At 43.4% G+C, this 17,500-nt stretch overlaps 1 protein-coding gene across 1 annotated transcript in view; it reads right to left on the bottom strand.

The window, feature by feature from the left end:
* Positions 1 to 17,500, bottom strand: part of nek9 (NIMA related kinase 9) — a 52,798-nt gene that overhangs the window by 24,951 nt on the left and 10,347 nt on the right. The window contains exons 6-14 of the mRNA XM_079832873.1: positions 15,982 to 16,113; positions 15,759 to 15,869; positions 15,584 to 15,648; positions 14,221 to 14,271; positions 13,933 to 14,125; positions 10,106 to 10,250; positions 5,763 to 5,963; positions 5,635 to 5,681; positions 464 to 625 (exon numbers count right to left, since the gene is read on the bottom strand). Of these exons, the coding sequence (XP_079688999.1) occupies positions 464 to 625; positions 5,635 to 5,681; positions 5,763 to 5,963; positions 10,106 to 10,250; positions 13,933 to 14,125; positions 14,221 to 14,271; positions 15,584 to 15,648; positions 15,759 to 15,869; positions 15,982 to 16,113 (1,107 nt within the window). The remainder of the gene's footprint in view (positions 1 to 463; positions 626 to 5,634; positions 5,682 to 5,762; positions 5,964 to 10,105; positions 10,251 to 13,932; positions 14,126 to 14,220; positions 14,272 to 15,583; positions 15,649 to 15,758; positions 15,870 to 15,981; positions 16,114 to 17,500) is intronic.

Raw genomic sequence — 17,500 nt, 5'->3', positions numbered from 1 at the left:
ACCACTCTACTCCATCAGCATACTCACACAGGTGGAAAGGAAGGTGTAAGCGGGGGAGAGGTTAGGAAGATGGAGGAAGATGGAGGAAGGTGTAAGCGGGGGAGAGGTTAGGAAGATGGAGGAAGATGGAGGAAGGTGTAAGCGGGGGAGAGGTTAGGAAGATGGAGGAAGATGGAGGAAGGTGTAAGCGGGGGAGAGGTTAGGAAGATGGAGGAAGATGGAGGAAGGTGTAAGCGGGGGAGAGGTTAGGAAGATGGAGGAAGGTGTAAGCAGGGGAGAGGTTAGGAAGATGGAGGAAGGTGGAGGAAGGTGTAAGCGGGGGAGAGGTTAGGAAGATGGAGGAAGGTGGAGGAAGGTGTAAGCGGGGGAGAGGTTAGGAAGATGGAGGAAGATGGAGGAAGGTGTAAGCGGGGGAGAGGTTAGGAAGATGGAGGAAGGTGTAAGCGGGGGGAGTAAAGCGCACCTCTCCGGAGTGGTTCTTGATTCCAGTGATGCCCTGATTCAGACCCAGCTTGTTGAGCTCGTTGTTCCCGCAGGCTAAAACCTTCCCAGACTCCGTGAGGAAGAAGGTGCCGTCACTGCCGCAGAACACAGAGGTGATGAGGCCGCCTTTGGGAACCTCCACCTACACACACACACATCAGGATTTATCAACTAACAATGACATGTTTCTACAGCATTTATTGATCTCAGTTCAAGTTCATTTCAGCCTTTACTAATACATTATTAAAATCAAAAATTGTATCTGCTAACATTAATTACATAACAGCTGTCCTACTTAAATAACATTAATAAAGGTTCATAAACACTGCAGCATATGCATTGCTCATTGTTAGTTAATGAGTTAATGTTAACACATGCTAAGCACAAGCAACATGCTACACACATGCAACACGCTACACACACGCAACACGCTACACACACGCAACATGCTACACACACACTCTTCACACACGTTAGACATGCTACACACAAGCAAAACACAAGGAACACATAAAGAACACACAAGCAACACAAGGGTGAGAAGATGTATGTAACGTGTGTTGCGTGTGTGTGTGTGTGTTGCTTGCGTGTAACGTGTTGTGAGTGTGTTGCATGTATGTAGCGTGTGTTGCTTGTGTGTAGCGTGTTGCATGTGTGTAGCGTGTGTTGCTTGCATGTAGCGTGTGTGTTGCTTGGGTTTAACATGTGATTGTGTGTTGCGTGTGTTGCATGCGTGTAGCATGTGTGTTGCTTGTGTGTTGCTTGGGTTTAGCATGTGATTGTGTGTTGCGTGTGTTGCATGTATGTAGCGTGTGTTGCTTGTGTGTAACGTGTTGCATGTGTGTAGCGTGTGTTGCTTGCATGTAGCGTGTGTGTTGCTTGGGTTTAACATGTTGATTGTGTGTTGCGTGTGTTGCATGCGTGTAGCATGTGTGTTGCTTGTGTGTAGTGTGTTGCGCGTGTTGCAGCATGTGTTGCTTGCGTTTAGCGTGTTGCTTGTGTGTAGCGTATTGCTTGCGTGCAACGTGTTGCATGTGTGTAGCGTGTGTGTGTGTGTTGCTTGTGTGTAACGTGTTGCATGTGTGTAGCGCGTGTGTGTGTGTGTTGCTTGTGTGTAACGTGTTGCATGTGTGTAGCGCGCGTGTGTGTGTGTTGCTTGTGTGTAACGTGTTGCATGTGTGTAGCGTGTGTGTGTGTGTTGCTTGTGTGTAACGTGTTGCATGTGTGTAGCGCGTGTGTGTGTGTGTTGCTTGTGTGTAACGTGTTGCATGTGTGTAGCGTGTGTTTGTGTTGCTTGTGTGTAACATGTTGCACATGTGTAGCATGTGTGTAGCGTGTGTGTTGCTTGGGTTTAGCATGTGATTGTGTGTTGCGTGTGTGTAGCATGTGTGTAGCGTGTGTGTTGCTTGGGTTTAGCATGTGATTGTGTGTTGCGTGTGTTGCATGTATGTAGCGTGTGTTGCTTGTGTGTAACGTGTTGCATGTGTGTAGCGTGTGTTGCTTGCATGTAGCGTGTGTGTTGCTTGGGTTTAACATGTTGATTGTGTGTTGCGTGTGTTGCATGCGTGTAGCATGTGTGTTGCTTGTGTGTAGTGTGTTGCGCGTGTTGCAGCATGTGTTGCTTGCGTTTAGCGTGTTGCTTGTGTGTAGCGTATTGCTTGCGTGCAACGTGTTGCATGTGTGTAGCGTGTGTGTGTGTGTTGCTTGTGTGTAACGTGTTGCATGTGTGTAGCGCGTGTGTGTGTGTGTTGCTTGTGTGTAACGTGTTGCATGTCTGTAGCGTGTGTTTGTGTTGCTTGTGTGTAACATGTTGCACATGTGTTGCATGTGTGTAGCGTGTGTGTTGCTTGGGTTTAGCATGTGATTGTGTGTTGCGTGTGTTGCATGTGTGTAGCATGTGTGTTGCTTGTGTGTAGCATGTGTGGGTTGCTTGCGTGTAGTATGTGGGTTGCTTGCGTGTTGCATGTATGTAGCGTGTGTTGCTTGTGTGTAATGTGTTGCATGTGTGTAGCGTGTGTTGCTTGCATGTAGCGTGTGTTGTTGCTTGCGTGTTGCATGTGTGTAGCGTGTGTGCTGCTTGGGTTTAACATGTTGATTGTGTGTTGCGTGTGTTGCATGTATGTAGCGTGTGTTGCTTGTGTGTAATGTGTTGCATGTGTGTAGCGTGTGTTGCTTGCATGTAGCATGTGTGTTGCTTGTGTGTAGTGTGTTGCGCGTGTTGCAGCATGTGTTGCTTGCGTTTAGCGTGTTGCTTGTGTGTAGCGTATTGCTTGCGTGCAACGTGTTGCATGTGTGTAGCGTGTGTGTGTGTTGCTTGTGTGTAACGTGTTGCATGTGTGTAGCGCGTGTGTGTGTGTGTTGCTTGTGTGTAACGTGTTGCATGTGTGTAGCGTGTGTTTGTGTTGCTTGTGTGTAACATGTTGCACATGTGTTGCATGTGTGTAGCGTGTGTGTTGCTTGGGTTTAGCATGTGATTGTGTGTTGCGTGTGTTGCATGTGTGTAGCATGTGTGTAGCGTGTGTGTTGCTTGGGTTTAGCATGTGATTGTGTGTTGCGTGTGTTGCATGTATGTAGCGTGTGTTGCTTGTGTGTAACGTGTTGCATGTGTGTAGCGTGTGTTGCTTGCATGTAGCGTGTGTGTTGCTTGGGTTTAACATGTTGATTGTGTGTTGCGTGTGTTGCATGCGTGTAGCATGTGTGTTGCTTGTGTGTAGTGTGTTGCGCGTGTTGCAGCATGTGTTGCTTGCGTTTAGCGTGTTGCTTGTGTGTAGCGTATTGCTTGCGTGCAACGTGTTGCATGTGTGTAGCGTGTGTGTGTGTGTTGCTTGTGTGTAACGTGTTGCATGTGTGTAGCGCGTGTGTGTGTGTGTTGCTTGTGTGTAACGTGTTGCATGTCTGTAGCGTGTGTTTGTGTTGCTTGTGTGTAACATGTTGCACATGTGTTGCATGTGTGTAGCGTGTGTGTTGCTTGGGTTTAGCATGTGATTGTGTGTTGCGTGTGTTGCATGTGTGTAGCATGTGTGTTGCTTGTGTGTAGCATGTGTGGGTTGCTTGCGTGTAGTATGTGGGTTGCTTGCGTGTTGCATGTATGTAGCGTGTGTTGCTTGTGTGTAATGTGTTGCATGTGTGTAGCGTGTGTTGCTTGCATGTAGCGTGTGTTGTTGCTTGCGTGTTGCATGTGTGTAGCGTGTGTGCTGCTTGGGTTTAACATGTTGATTGTGTGTTGCGTGTGTTGCATGTATGTAGCGTGTGTTGCTTGTGTGTAATGTGTTGCATGTGTGTAGCGTGTGTTGCTTGCATGTAGCGTGTGTTGTTGCTTGCGTGTTGCATGTGTGTAGCGTGTGTGCTGCTTGGGTTTAACATGTTGATTGTGTGTTGCATGCGTGTAGCATGTGTGTTGCTTGTGTGTAGCATGTGTGGGTTGCTTGCGTGTAGTATGTGGGTTGCTTGCGTGTTGCATGCATGTAGCGTGTGTGTTGCTTGTGTGTAACGTTTTGCATGTGTGTAGCGTGTTGCTTGCGTGTAGCGTGTGTTGTTGCTTGCGTGTAATGTGTTGCATGTGTGTAGCGTGTGTTGTTTGGGTTTAGCATGTTGATTGTGTGTTGCATGTGTGTAGCATATGTGGGTTGCTTGCGTGTAGCATGTGTGGGTTGCTTGCGTGTTGCATGTATGTAGCATGTGTTGCTTGTGTGTAATGTGTTGCATGTGTGTAGCGTGTGTTGTTTGTGTGTAGCGTGTTGCTTGTGTGTTGCTTGTGTGTAGTGTGTTGCATGTGTGTTATTTGTGTGTAGTGTGTTGCATGTGTGTTACTTGCATGTAGTGTGTTGCTTGTGTGTAGCGTTTGTGTTGCTTGGGTTTAGCATGTTGATTGTGTGTTGCATGTGTGTTGCATGCGTGTAGCATGTGTGGGTTGCTTGCGTGTTGCATGTATGTAGCGCATGTTGCTTGTTTGTAACGTGTTGCATGTGTGTAGCGTGTTGCTTGCGTGTAGCATGTGTTGTTTCTTGCGTGTAATGTGTTGCATGTGTGTAGCGTGTTGCATGTGTGTAGCGTGTGTGTTTTACTTGCGTGTAGCGTGTTGCTTGTGTTACGCATGTGGGTTACTTGCGTGTAGCGTGTTGCTTGTGTGTCACTCGCGTGTAGCGTGTTGCTTGTGTTACGCATGTGGATTACTTGCGTGTAGCGTGTTGCTTGTGTATCACTCGCGTGTAGCGTGTTGCTTGTGTTACGCATGTGGATTACTTGCGTGTAGCGTGTTGCTTGTGTGTCACTCGCGTGTAGCGTGTTGCTTGTGTTACGCATGTGGATTACTTGCGTGTAGCGTGTTGCTTGTGTGTCACTCACGTGTAGCGTGTTGCTTGTGTGTTGCATGTGTGTTACTTGCGTGTAGCGTGTTGCTTGTGTGTTACTTGCGTTTAGCGTGTTGCTTGTGTGTTGCCTGTGTGTTACTTGCGTGTAGCGCGTTGCTTGTGTTACGCATGTGTGTTACTTGCGTGTAGCGTGTTGCTTGTGTGTCACTCACGTTTAGCGTGTTGCTTGTGTTACGCATGTGGGTTACTTGCGTGTAGCGTGTTGCTTGTGTGTTACTTGCGTGTAGCGTGTTGCTTGTGTGTTGCCTGTGTGTTACTTGCGTGTAGCGCGTTGCTTGTGTTACGCATGTGGGTTACTTGCGTGTAGCGCGTTGCTTGTGTGTCACTCACGTTTAGCGTGTTGCTTGTGTTACGCATGTGGGTTACTTGCGTGTAGCGCGTTGCTTGTGTGTCACTCACGTTTAGCGTGTTGCTTGTGTTACGCATGTGTGTTACTTGCGTGTAGCGTGTTGCTTGTGTGTCACTCACGTTTAGCGTGTTGCTTGTGTTACGCATGTGTGTTACTTGCGTGTAGCGTGTTGCTTGTGTGTTACTCGCGTTTAGCGTGTTGCTTGTGTGTTGCCAGTGTTACTTGCGTGTAGCGTGTTGGTTGTGTGTTGCCTGTGTGTTACTTGCGTGTAGCGTGTTGGTTGTGTGTTGCCTGTGTGTTACTTGCGTGTAGCGTGTTGCTTGTGTGTTGCATGTGTGTTCCTTGCGTGTAGCACGCTACACATTAATGTTAATGTTAACTAACGGGCCCATTCCCTATGACATGACGAAACACGAGTAAAGCTTCTCTCACTTGCATTGGAGAGGAGAAATCATCCTCGCAGTCCAAACCCAGTCGACCTGCGGAGGGAAAGGCCATCAGTGTCACTCAACAGCAGTGCTGTCACAGGAAGTCTCAGGTGTGGTCATGTGACGCCTCACCATGCTCTCCACAGCCCCAGGAGTAGATGTCCCCGCTCTGGGTCACCGCCACCACGTGATTGTCCCCGCAGGACACCTGTCTGACGGGACGCTCCTTGAAGAACTTCAGCAGAACCGGCTCCAGAACCTCATTGCCATGTTCGTTCTCCACGCCCAAGCAGCCGTAATAGTCCGAGCCGAACATGTACATCTGATCCTCGTCTGTGAGAAAACACACGCGTGTCATTTCTGGAGAACCCATGCCAACCACACGCTCCCCCAGTGTCTCTACAAACAACTGATTTCTATTGTGATGATTTTTATGATATACACTAGTGTGCAAAAGTTTGGGGTCGGTAAGATTTCGGAATGTTTTTAAGTACTTTTTTTTTAGGAAGTTCGGCCGACTATTCCAAAATAGGTATTGATGTTCTTGGCATGACCCAAGGAATCATTTAAAGGTGCAGTGTGTAGTATTTATGAGGATCTACTGACAGAAATGCAATTTAATACACATAACTATGTTTTCAGTGGAGTATAAAGAGCGTTATGTGTTTATGATCTTAGAATGAGCCGTTTCTATCTACCGCCATTTTGTGCCGCCGTGTTTCTACAGTAGCCCTAAAGGGACAAACTTCTCTACAGAGCGCTAGCTACTCTCTGCTGTCTCAGACGACCACATGTTTGTCCTGTGTGGGCCACCGTAGCTTCTCTAAGTGCTCTGAAAGGGAGGGGTGAGTGACTGCACTTCACAACCTCACCACTAGAGAACTTACACACTGCACCTTTAACTGTGCGTGATGATCGATGGAAAGAACTTAATTATATTTACATGTTTGCTAACTAAATAAACCAATTAAACGGCATTTGTGTGGTGTGTCTTTTGCTTTCCCGCTGAAAATGTTGCCTATAAATAGTGTTGCGCGCCTTCTTATCAAACCCGCCACAGGTCAACCTTTCCTCCATTTTGCTTGGGAACGGATGTGGTCAGAACCACAGTTTACAGGACAGCGTTCTCTGGAATCCTCTCTAGCAGGACTTCTACATTTCGATTGGTTGCCATAAAGTTGACCAGATTTCAACTCTCCTCAACGCCCAAATCATCCAAGACGCGCCACGAGCTCATGAACACACGGTTAAACCAGTTTTAAAATAGGTTACTTTAATCAACATTTTTGGACATTTCATTATAACTTTTGACCAAAATGTGGCACGGTCTCAAAACTTGAGTACCTTCAGGGCGTGATGGCGACACATACCAAAATACACAATAATGTTCATAAAATATAACATTTTACTACAAAATTCAAAATGGCCGACGCCTAAAATGGCCGATATGGGAAAATTGGGTATGGTTCGACTCTGCATGCTGCACCAAATCTAAAAAACAAAACAATTTTGTGATTTTGGCCAAACTGGCCAGAAATTATAAGCAAAAAGAGCCATTTTTCTTATCTCCTGTCCTGACCACTATGAAAATGCAGAAGTACCCTCCAGTCATGGTTGTCATAACACACACCAAGTTTGGTCAGAATACGCGTCGCGGAGATCTAGCCTCACGTACACTTCGACAAACTCTTTTGCACTTTATTCGAGAGCGGTTAGACGAATCAACTTGAATTCCATAACTATTTATCGGCATAGTCCGAAGATTACCTGGTTCGATTTTCGTGAAAATTGGAGTAACTGTCTAGAACCGGGGTTGCCAACTAGCGGACTCCGGTCCGAATCCAGACCGCGAGATGTGTCCATCCGGACCGCGAAGCCTTTTGACGTAATTAAATAAATAAATGAGAGTTCAAGCCATTTTGGTTGAAGGCCCCTGGTCTAGAAGGAGGTCAAGAAGAGAATTCAAAATGACAGAAAATGACGTCATAGGGTGTGCAACGGCCTTGAGCCAACGAATCAAATCAAAGGGTGTTTTTATTTATTCTAGCCGTTCCAGTTCAAAAGATTCAAAGCAATTTAACTGGACTGAAAGCGAGGCTGTGAGGGGGATAGACATGCATCTCTTCAGTGGGTTTTACGGTTATTAAATGTGTTTTTGGATTGTTCTGACGAAACACTGCAAAATATCTTTCAGAGAAATTTCACAGCCTTGCTTTCATACCAGTCATGGCGCTGCTCTGAATAAGGTCTATACACAAACTTTTATAAAGTTGCACCACGCAGGAATCTAACCCACAATCTTCAGGTCAGGTGCTTGTCTGTCATCAATACACGCATTCTCTTAGCGGTTGAGGTTCAGTAGTTCAGCTGAGGATCACTCACAGAAAGAAACAGAAGCAGCTCTTACACCTCATGGGGTCTGGGCATGTTCCACAACGGGAGTCTAAACCATGACCTGAAAGGTTCGGGGCTTGTTGTTTATAATGGCGCGCCACAGAAGACACATATTTGCCATGTTACAACAAAATGGCAGATTGATGTTTCATCCAATCCTGGCAATATATCCACAGATTCGGCATGACACAAGGAATCTATAGACAGTTCAGATCTTATGACCTGTAGGTGGCGCTGTTCCCAAATTTGGCATGCACCCTCAGATCATGGCTCCGATGAAGCGTTCCAAGTTTCGTTTCGATCAATCAAAGTTTGGCCGAGATACAGACTCTGAACCAATTTTGGGTCGACATTGTTAAGTTTCCGACATCATAACTTTTGAACAAAGATGAATACAAATATATCTGCAAGCAGCCATTATCGGGGCCAAGCGCAAAGAAGAAGACAAGACATGCCAAAATGGCTGGGAGTGTCAGATCAACGGCAGCAATGAGCAATTAAACACATTTAAAGATGATTTTAGGTAAAAAGGCTGAAAAATACATTGTGGTCTATGGGCATTTCATGTTTTGTTCTATTATAGCGCCACCAAGAGGCTCAATCCTACCATTTTCTTTAATGTGTCCTCGGAGTGAGTCCATACATGTGTGTGTCAAATTTGGTGAAAATATCTCATTTCGTTTTGGAGTTATAGACATTTATATGAAAAAACATGTAAAAATTGACTGACACCTGACTTTGATTGGATTTTACTGCCCCTTACTATCAATATTTTGACATTTGGGCATTAGCGTTTAGCTATCCACCTATGTTTCTGAACTTCTGATGCTGGTTTCGTCTCGATTGGACTAGCGGTTTCAAAGATATCAGCTAACGTTTTTTTTAAGCGCTAAATTGCAACGCTGCACAAACCATACGCCGAAACCTGGCAAGTCTGGTATCGCTGGACTCCGCAAGAATTCAGGAGACAAAAAAAGTTACTCCCATGAAAATAAGTCAACCACAACCAAAGTTATAAGCGTTTGGGAAAAAAAAATCTCCACTAGGTGGCGCTGTTTCAAAACATCTCAGACTCCTTCAGGGCATCGAGCTGATGACCCATACCGAGTTTCATAACAATATGTTCATGTGTTCATAAAATACAGCAGACCATACAGACCAAACATACAGACCAAAAGGTGGCGCTGCGCTGAAACGCTGCATGTTGCATCAGGTCATTCTTGTGATGACAGGTACCAAGTTTGGTTTGAATACAATAAAGCGTTGCGGAGATACAGCCTTAAGTGTATTTTCACAACTGTTACATAAAATTCGTTCGCGCTTTTATCGAAAATTATTTGACGAATCAACTTGAATTCCATAACTTTTTGTCAGAATGGTCTGAAGATGATCTGCAAATTTCATGCGAATCGGACGAACTGTCTAGGACGAGTTCACAAAAGTAGGTTTTTGCAGGAAATTCAAAATGGCGGGAAACGTCATAGGGTGCAATCGAATCGGCTTGAGCTCAGGAATCAGAGAAAAATGTCTCTATCCCTTATGGTTCAAAAGTTATTAACATAAACACGAGTCAAACTTTGGACTGGTGGTGGCGCTAGAGGGATTGAGTTAGAGACTCCAAATTTGCTATGGTGACAGATCAGACTGTCCTCCATCAGTGTGCCAAATTTCATAACTGTTTACCATACGGTATTATGGGCTGCCATAGACTCAAGAGCAGTAGAAGAAACGGTTTCAATAGGAGCCTTCGGTGCCTGGCTCCTAAAGATTCTGCTCAGTCATTTCTATGCTGCTCTCTCTGAAGATCATTTGGGCCAATGTATGTAATAAATGGACAACATTTGAATGAAGTGAAGAGAATGTGCTCAGCATGACGAGAGGAATCAAGTGTACGAGTTTAAACCTCAAACAAAGGGTTCAAAACTTACAACCCTTATTACTTGAACAGGTGGTGGCGCAGTAGAGTTGGTCCCAGAGAGCCCAAAATTGGTCACATTACAATTCATTCCCCCATGTACAGTTCATAGACTCTATAATTAATAATAATAATAATAATAATAATAATAAAATGCGGCCCTCACCGGTGATGCAGGCGGTGAAGTCGGCCCCGCAGGAGACCTGTCGGATGGCCTTGCCCTGCAGACGCTCCACCCGCCGCGGCTGGCGGTACGAGGCCTGGTCCCCGTGACCCAGCTGACCCACCATCTTAGCTCCGCCCTGAACACTCTGCACACACACACACACACACACGACATCAGCTGGACACACTCTTCATTCCCAGCATGCAACTGACCCCTGTGCTGTGCGGCTCAATCCTGATGATTCTGGTTTTAAACGTCACGTCATAATTGTGAACCAGACATCGCCACCTTGAGGAATAAAGCTGAACTGCACTTGAGTCAGAGATTTATTTTTGCGCAGAAATTAATATTCTTACATTATTATATACCTCGGGTCACTGGAGACCCTACACACTTTAACACAATGTGTTTTTTTTTTAAATAGCGGATTCAGGCTCCCAAAACGCCAGATCCGTCTGGACAGATAGAGAATAGAGAAATACGAAATTATGGTAAAAACTAACTGATATTCTTAAACTAAAATGGCAAGTAGGTGGCGCTAAGTCACTGTCTTGATGAGCGAGTCATTGAATCATTCACTCATTTAGTAACGAATCAAGAGGCTGTATTTATGAGTGAGTCACTGAATCATTCACTAATTTAGTAACGAATCAAGTGGCTGTATTTATGAGTGAGTCACTGAATCATTTACTCATTTAGTAACGAATCAAGTGGATGTATTTATGAATGAGTCACTGACTCATTCACTAATTTAGTAACGAATCAAGTGGCTGTATTTATGAATGAGTCACTGAATCATTCACTAATTTAGTAACGAATCAAGTGGCTGTATTTATGAGTGAGTCATTGAATCATTCACTCATTTAGTAACTAATCAAGTGGATGTATTTATGAATGAGTCACTGAATCATTCACTAATTTAGAAACGAATCAAGTGGCTGTATTTATGAGTGAGTCACTGAATCATTCACTCATTTAGTAACGAATCAAGTGGCTGTATTTATGAGTGAGTCATTGAATCACTCATTTAGTAACGAATCAAGTGGCTGTATTTATGAATGAGTCATTGAATCACTCATTTAGTAACAAATCAAGTGACTGTATTGATGAGTGAGTCATTGAATCATTCACTCATTTAGTAACAAATCAAGTGGCTGTATTTATGAGTGAGTCATTGAATCACTCATTTAGTAACGAATCAAGTGGCTGTATTTATGAGTGAGTCATTGAATCTGAGTCTTAAATGGATCTCAATGCACTCCGTCTATATTTGTTCTCCATGCTAGTAAGTGCTAAATGCTTGGATGTCGTGTATTTGACCTTTTACTGTATTTTGCCTGTTATAAACACATGCTGGGTTTAGATGAAATGCACAGCCAAACTCAGCCTAGTGTGTGAGCCGGGTTTTTGGGATGCTTACGGCCCAGGTGTACATTAGAGGATGCTTACGGCCCAGGTGTAGATTAGAGGATGCTTACGGCCCAGGTGTACATTAGAGGATGCTTACGGCCCAGGTGTACATTAGAGGATGCTTACGGCCCAGGTGTACATTAGAGGATGCTTACGGCCCAGGTGTACATTAGAGGATGCTTACGGCCCAGGTGTACATTAGAGGATGCTTACGGCGCAGGTGTACATTAGAGGATGCTTACGGCCCAGGTGTACATTAGAGGATGCTTACGGCCCAGGTGTACATTAGAGGATGCTTACGGCGCAGGTGTACATTAGAGGATGCTTACGGCGCAGGTGTAGATTAGAGGATGCTTACGGCGCAGGTGTACATTAGAGGATGCTTACGGCCCAGGTGTACATTAGAGGATGCTTACGGCCCAGGTGTACATTAGAGGATGCTTACGGCCCAGGTGTACATTAGAGGATGCTTACGGCCCAGGTGTACATTAGAGGATGCTTACGGCCCAGGTGTACATTAGAGGATGCTTACGGCCCAGGTGTACATTAGAGGATGCTTACGGCCCAGGTGTACATTAGAGGATGCTTACGGCGCAGGTGTACATTAGAGGATGCTTACGGCCCAGGTGTACATTAGAGGATGCTTACGGCCCAGGTGTACATTAGAGGATGCTTACGGCGCAGGTGTAGATTAGAGGATGCTTACGGCGCAGGTGTACATTAGAGGATGCTTACGGCCCAGGTGTACATTAGAGGATGCTTACGGCCCAGGTGTACATTAGAGGATGCTTACGGCCCAGGTGTACATTAGAGGATGCTTACGGCCCAGGTGTAGATTAGAGGATGCTTACGGCCCAGGTGTAGATTAGAGGATGCTTACGGCCCAGGTGTAGATTAGAGGATGCTTACGGCCCAGGTGTACATTAGAGGATGCTTACGGCCCAGGTGTAGATTAGAGGATGCTTACGGCCCAGGTGTACATTAGAGGATGCTTACGGCCCAGGTGTACATTAGAGGATGCTTACGGCCCAGGTGTACATTAGAGGATGCTTACGGCCCAGGTGTACATTAGAGGATGCTTACGGCCCAGGTGTACATTAGAGGATGCTTACGGCCCAGGTGTACATTAGAGGATGCTTACGGCCCAGGTGTACATTAGAGGATGCTTACGGCCCAGGTGTACATTAGAGGATGCTTACGGCCCAGGTGTACATTAGAGGATGCTTACGGCCCAGGTGTAGATTAGAGGATGCTTACGGCCCAGGTGTACATTAGAGGATGCTTACGGCCCAGGTGTACATTAGAGGATGCTTACGGCCCAGGTGTACATTAGAGGATGCTTACGGCCCAGGTGTACATTAGAGGATGCTTACGGCCCAGGTGTACATTAGAGGATGCTTACGGCCCAGGTGTACATTAGAGGATGCTTACGGCCCAGGTGTACATTAGAGGATGCTTACGGCGCAGGTGTACATTAGAGGATGCTTACGGCCCAGGTGTACATTAGAGGATGCTTACGGCGCAGGTGTACATTAGAGGATGCTTACGGCCCAGGTGTAGATTAGAGGATGCTTACGGCCCAGGTGTAGATTAGAGGATGCTTACGGCCCAGGTGTACATTAGAGGATGCTTACGGCCCAGGTGTACATTAGAGGATGCTTACGGCGCAGGTGTACATTAGAGGATGCTTACGGCCCAGGTGTAGATTAGAGGATGCTTACGGCCCAGGTGTAGATTAGAGGATGCTTACGGCCCAGGTGTACATTAGAGGATGCTTACGGCCCAGGTGTAGATTAGAGGATGCTTACGGCCCAGGTGTACATTAGAGGATGCTTACGGCCCAGGTGTAGATTAGAGGATGCTTACGGCCCAGGTGTAGATTAGAGGATGCTTACGGCCCAGGTGTAGATTAGAGGATGCTTACGGCCCAGGTGTAGATTAGAGGATGCTTACGGCGCAGGTGTACATTAGAGGATGCTTACGGCCCAGGTGTACATTAGAGGATGCTTACGGCGCAGGTGTACATTAGAGGATGCTTACGGCGCAGGTGTACATTAGAGGATGCTTACGGCCCAGGTGTACATTAGAGGATGCTTACGGCCCAGGTGTACATTAGAGGATGCTTACGGCCCAGGTGTACATTAGAGGATGCTTACGGCCCAGGTGTACATTAGAGGATGCTTACGGCGCAGGTGTACATTAGAGGATGCTTACGGCGCAGGTGTACATTAGAGGATGCTTACGGCCCAGGTGTACATTAGAGGATGCTTACGGCCCAGGTGTACATTAGAGGATGCTTACGGCCCAGGTGTACATTAGAGGATGCTTACGGCCCAGGTGTACATTAGAGGATGCTTACGGCCCAGGTGTACATTAGAGGATGCTTACGGCCCAGGTGTACATTAGAGGATGCTTACGGCCCAGGTGTAGAGCTCCTTCTCCACAGTGACCACAGCGAAGTGTGTTTCTCCAGCACAGACGCACTGGGCGCTGCTGCCGCCCTTAAACATGTCCATCTTCTGCGGGGTGAACTTCCCTCCGCCCCAGAAGTAAACCTCCCTCGAGCGCGTGGTTACCACCGCCACAGACGTCTCCGTCGCCGTGCTCAGCCTGAGACACACACACAGACACACACACACTCGTCCTCAGACTGACACACACATGACACAAACAGCAGGGCATGCTGGGAATGAAGCGCCACCTACTTGGGTTTCCTGATGGAGGAGTTCAGCATGGCCACCCTCTTCTCCAGCGCTCTGAACACACACAACACTGGTCAAAACTCACACCTCAAAATACATATTCATTACTTTACATTAATACATATAATATAAATAAAAAATATAATAAACAAATATAAAAAATGTATAACAAAAAAATTTAAATAAATAAATACAATACAAATAAAAATATAACAAACAAATAAATAATTAAAATAAATTAAATGACACTAAATACAATACAAATTTATAATAATCAAATAGAAATTACAATAAATTAAATTTTAAATAAATAAATACAATATAAGTAGGGCTGTCAAAAGATTAATCGCGATTAATCGCATCCAAAATAAAAGTTTGTGTTTACATAATAAATGTGTGTGTACTCTGTTAATTATTATTTATATATAAATACACACACAAGCATGTATATATTTAAGAAAAAAATATTATTTTTATATATAAAACATTTATATTTATATATATTATAGATTATATAAATGTATATACATGCAAATATTTCTTAAATATATACATGAATGTGTGTGTATTTATATATAAATAATAATTAACAGAGTACACACACATATATTATGTAAACACAAACTTTTATTTTGGATGCGATTAATCATGATTAATCTTTTGACAGCCCTAAAATATAAATAATACAGAATAAACAAATTAAATAAAAATATTAAAATAGAATATATAATAAAAAAATTGTATATATAAAAATGAAAATAAATTCAATGAAACTAAATAAATAAATAAAAATATAATAAACAAATATAAAAAAATAATTTAAAAAATCAAATAAATAAATACAATACAAATAAAAATATAACAAACAAATAAATAATTAAAATAAATTCAATTAAACTAAATAAAATATAAACACAAATTTATAATAAATAAAATACAATTAAATAAAATATTAAAATACAAAAAATATCAAATACAATACAAATAAAATATATAATAAACAAATGAAAATAAATTCAATTAAACTAAATAAATATATAAATAAAAAATAGAATTAACGAACAGAAAATTTAAATAAACAAATGAATACAATTAAAATAAATTAAATAAAATTTGAATTAAAAGATTCAAATAAATAACAATATATAAACAAAAATGTAAATTAAAATAAATTAAATGAATACAAATAATAAAACATTATAATTAATGAAATATGATTAATAATGATTGATATTAAAAAAAAATGTAAATAGATAAAAAATAGACTTCATAAAAAAATTCATTTGAGAATAATGGGAATCCTCAACAGAAATTCCTGAGATGCTTAAAATGATGAGCGGGTGAAATGTGAGCTGGATTGACTCACGTTTTCACTTGAGAGACGACGCGCCGCTCTAAAACCTGCTCCGCTGTCGGCCTTTTCTCTGGGTCCTTTAACACACACACACACACACACACACACACACACACACGAGCGTCATTATGACATCATCACTACAGGTGATTGACAGGCACAGTGAGCCGTGACGCAGCAGCTTTACCTGATCCAAACACTCGTACACCATCTTGATGAGGTCAGACGTGTAGACGTCCGAGTTAATCTCCATCGTCCAGTTGCCCTGCACGATCTTCACACACAGGTTCAGGGCATTCTGGGAAACACATCATCATCATCATCATCATCATCATCATCATCATCATCACATGTCCTGGAGTGGTTTTCAGCCTAACGAATGAGTGTGAATGAACGTTTCAGACGATTACCGTGGCATCAAAGGTCCTGGTGAGGGTCAGCACCTCAAATAAGACACATCCCATAGCCCAGATGTCGGATTTAAAGTTGTACTTGACCCCTTGACACAGCTCAGGAGACATGTAGTACGGAGTCCCGACACACTAGAGGAAGGACATGTTACACATATGAAGACAAACCTACACAATACATGTCAGTGTTTTCACTCATTCATCAACATATTCACGTGGCAAATACAGGTTCTGGTCATATAATTAGAATATCATTCAAAAAGTGAAATTTGCATATTATATTCATTCATTACACACAGACTGATATATTTCAAATGTTTTTTTCTTTTAATTTTGATGATTATAACTGACAACTAAGGAAAATCCCAAATTCAGTATCTCAGAAAATGAGAATATTGTGAAAAGGTTGAATATTGAAGACACACTCTAATCAGCTGATGAACTCACAACACCTGCAAAGGCCTTTAAATGGTCTCTCAGTCTAGTTCTGTAGCCGACACAATCATGGGGAAGAAGCTGACCTGACAGCTGACCAGAAGACGACCTTTGAACCCTTGCACAAGGAGGGCAAGACACAAAAGGTCATTGCAAAAGAGGCACAGAGCTCTGTGTCCAAGCACATTAATAGAGAGGCGAAGGGAAGGAAAAGATGTGCTAGAAAAAAGTGTAGAAGCAATAGGGATAACCGCACCCTGGAGAGGATTGAGAAACAAAACCCATTCAAAAATGTGGAGGAGATTCACAAAGAGTGGACTGGAGCTGGAGTCAGTGCTTCAAGAACCATCTCCTCATGCCATCCGCATCGCTGCAGTAATTCAGGCTAAACCAGCCCCAGCTGAGCATTGAGTGCTGGACATGCTCACACTCTTCAGTCGGCCAAGATTTCTAAAAATCCTTTCTTTGTATTGTATAAAGTAATATTCAAATTTTCTGAGATACTGAATTTGGGATTTTCCTTAGTTGTCAGTTATAATCATCAAAATGAAAAGAAATAAACATTTGAAATATATCAGTCTGTGTGTAATGAATGAATATAATATACAAGTTTTTCACTTTTTTAATGGAATTAGTGAAATAAATCAACTTTTTGATGATATTCTAATTATATGACCAGCACCTGTACAATCACATGTAGTATGATTAACTCATCACTTTTGCCCAATAGGTGGTGCTGTAATGAAATGATCATGGTGTGGTCAGTGTGAGGTGGCAATGACACACGTACAGTTTGGTGCCAATATGGCAAAGCGTTGCTGAGATACAGCCTCAAAATCAGCCTGGCATCATGCCTTCAGATCTGTTGATGCGTTATTCGAGAAAGGTTCGGCCAATCAAAAGGCTTTTAAGAACTTTTGGCCGGTATGATCTGAAGATCTTATTCAGATCAAGATCTGAGCCAATTCCAGTGAGAATCAGACGAACGGTCTAGGACGAGTTAACCGAATCGTCTTGAGCCAAGAGGGAAAAAAGATTTTTGTTTCTAACCCTAACGATTCAAAAGTTATTAGCACAAACGTGA

Source organism: Gobio gobio (genome assembly GCF_949357685.1).
Source record: "Gobio gobio genome assembly, chromosome: 13".
Taxonomy (NCBI): domain Eukaryota; kingdom Metazoa; phylum Chordata; class Actinopteri; order Cypriniformes; family Gobionidae; genus Gobio; species Gobio gobio.
Note: the sequence above shows the minus strand (reverse complement) of the source record. Positions and strands in the feature narration are given on the sequence as shown.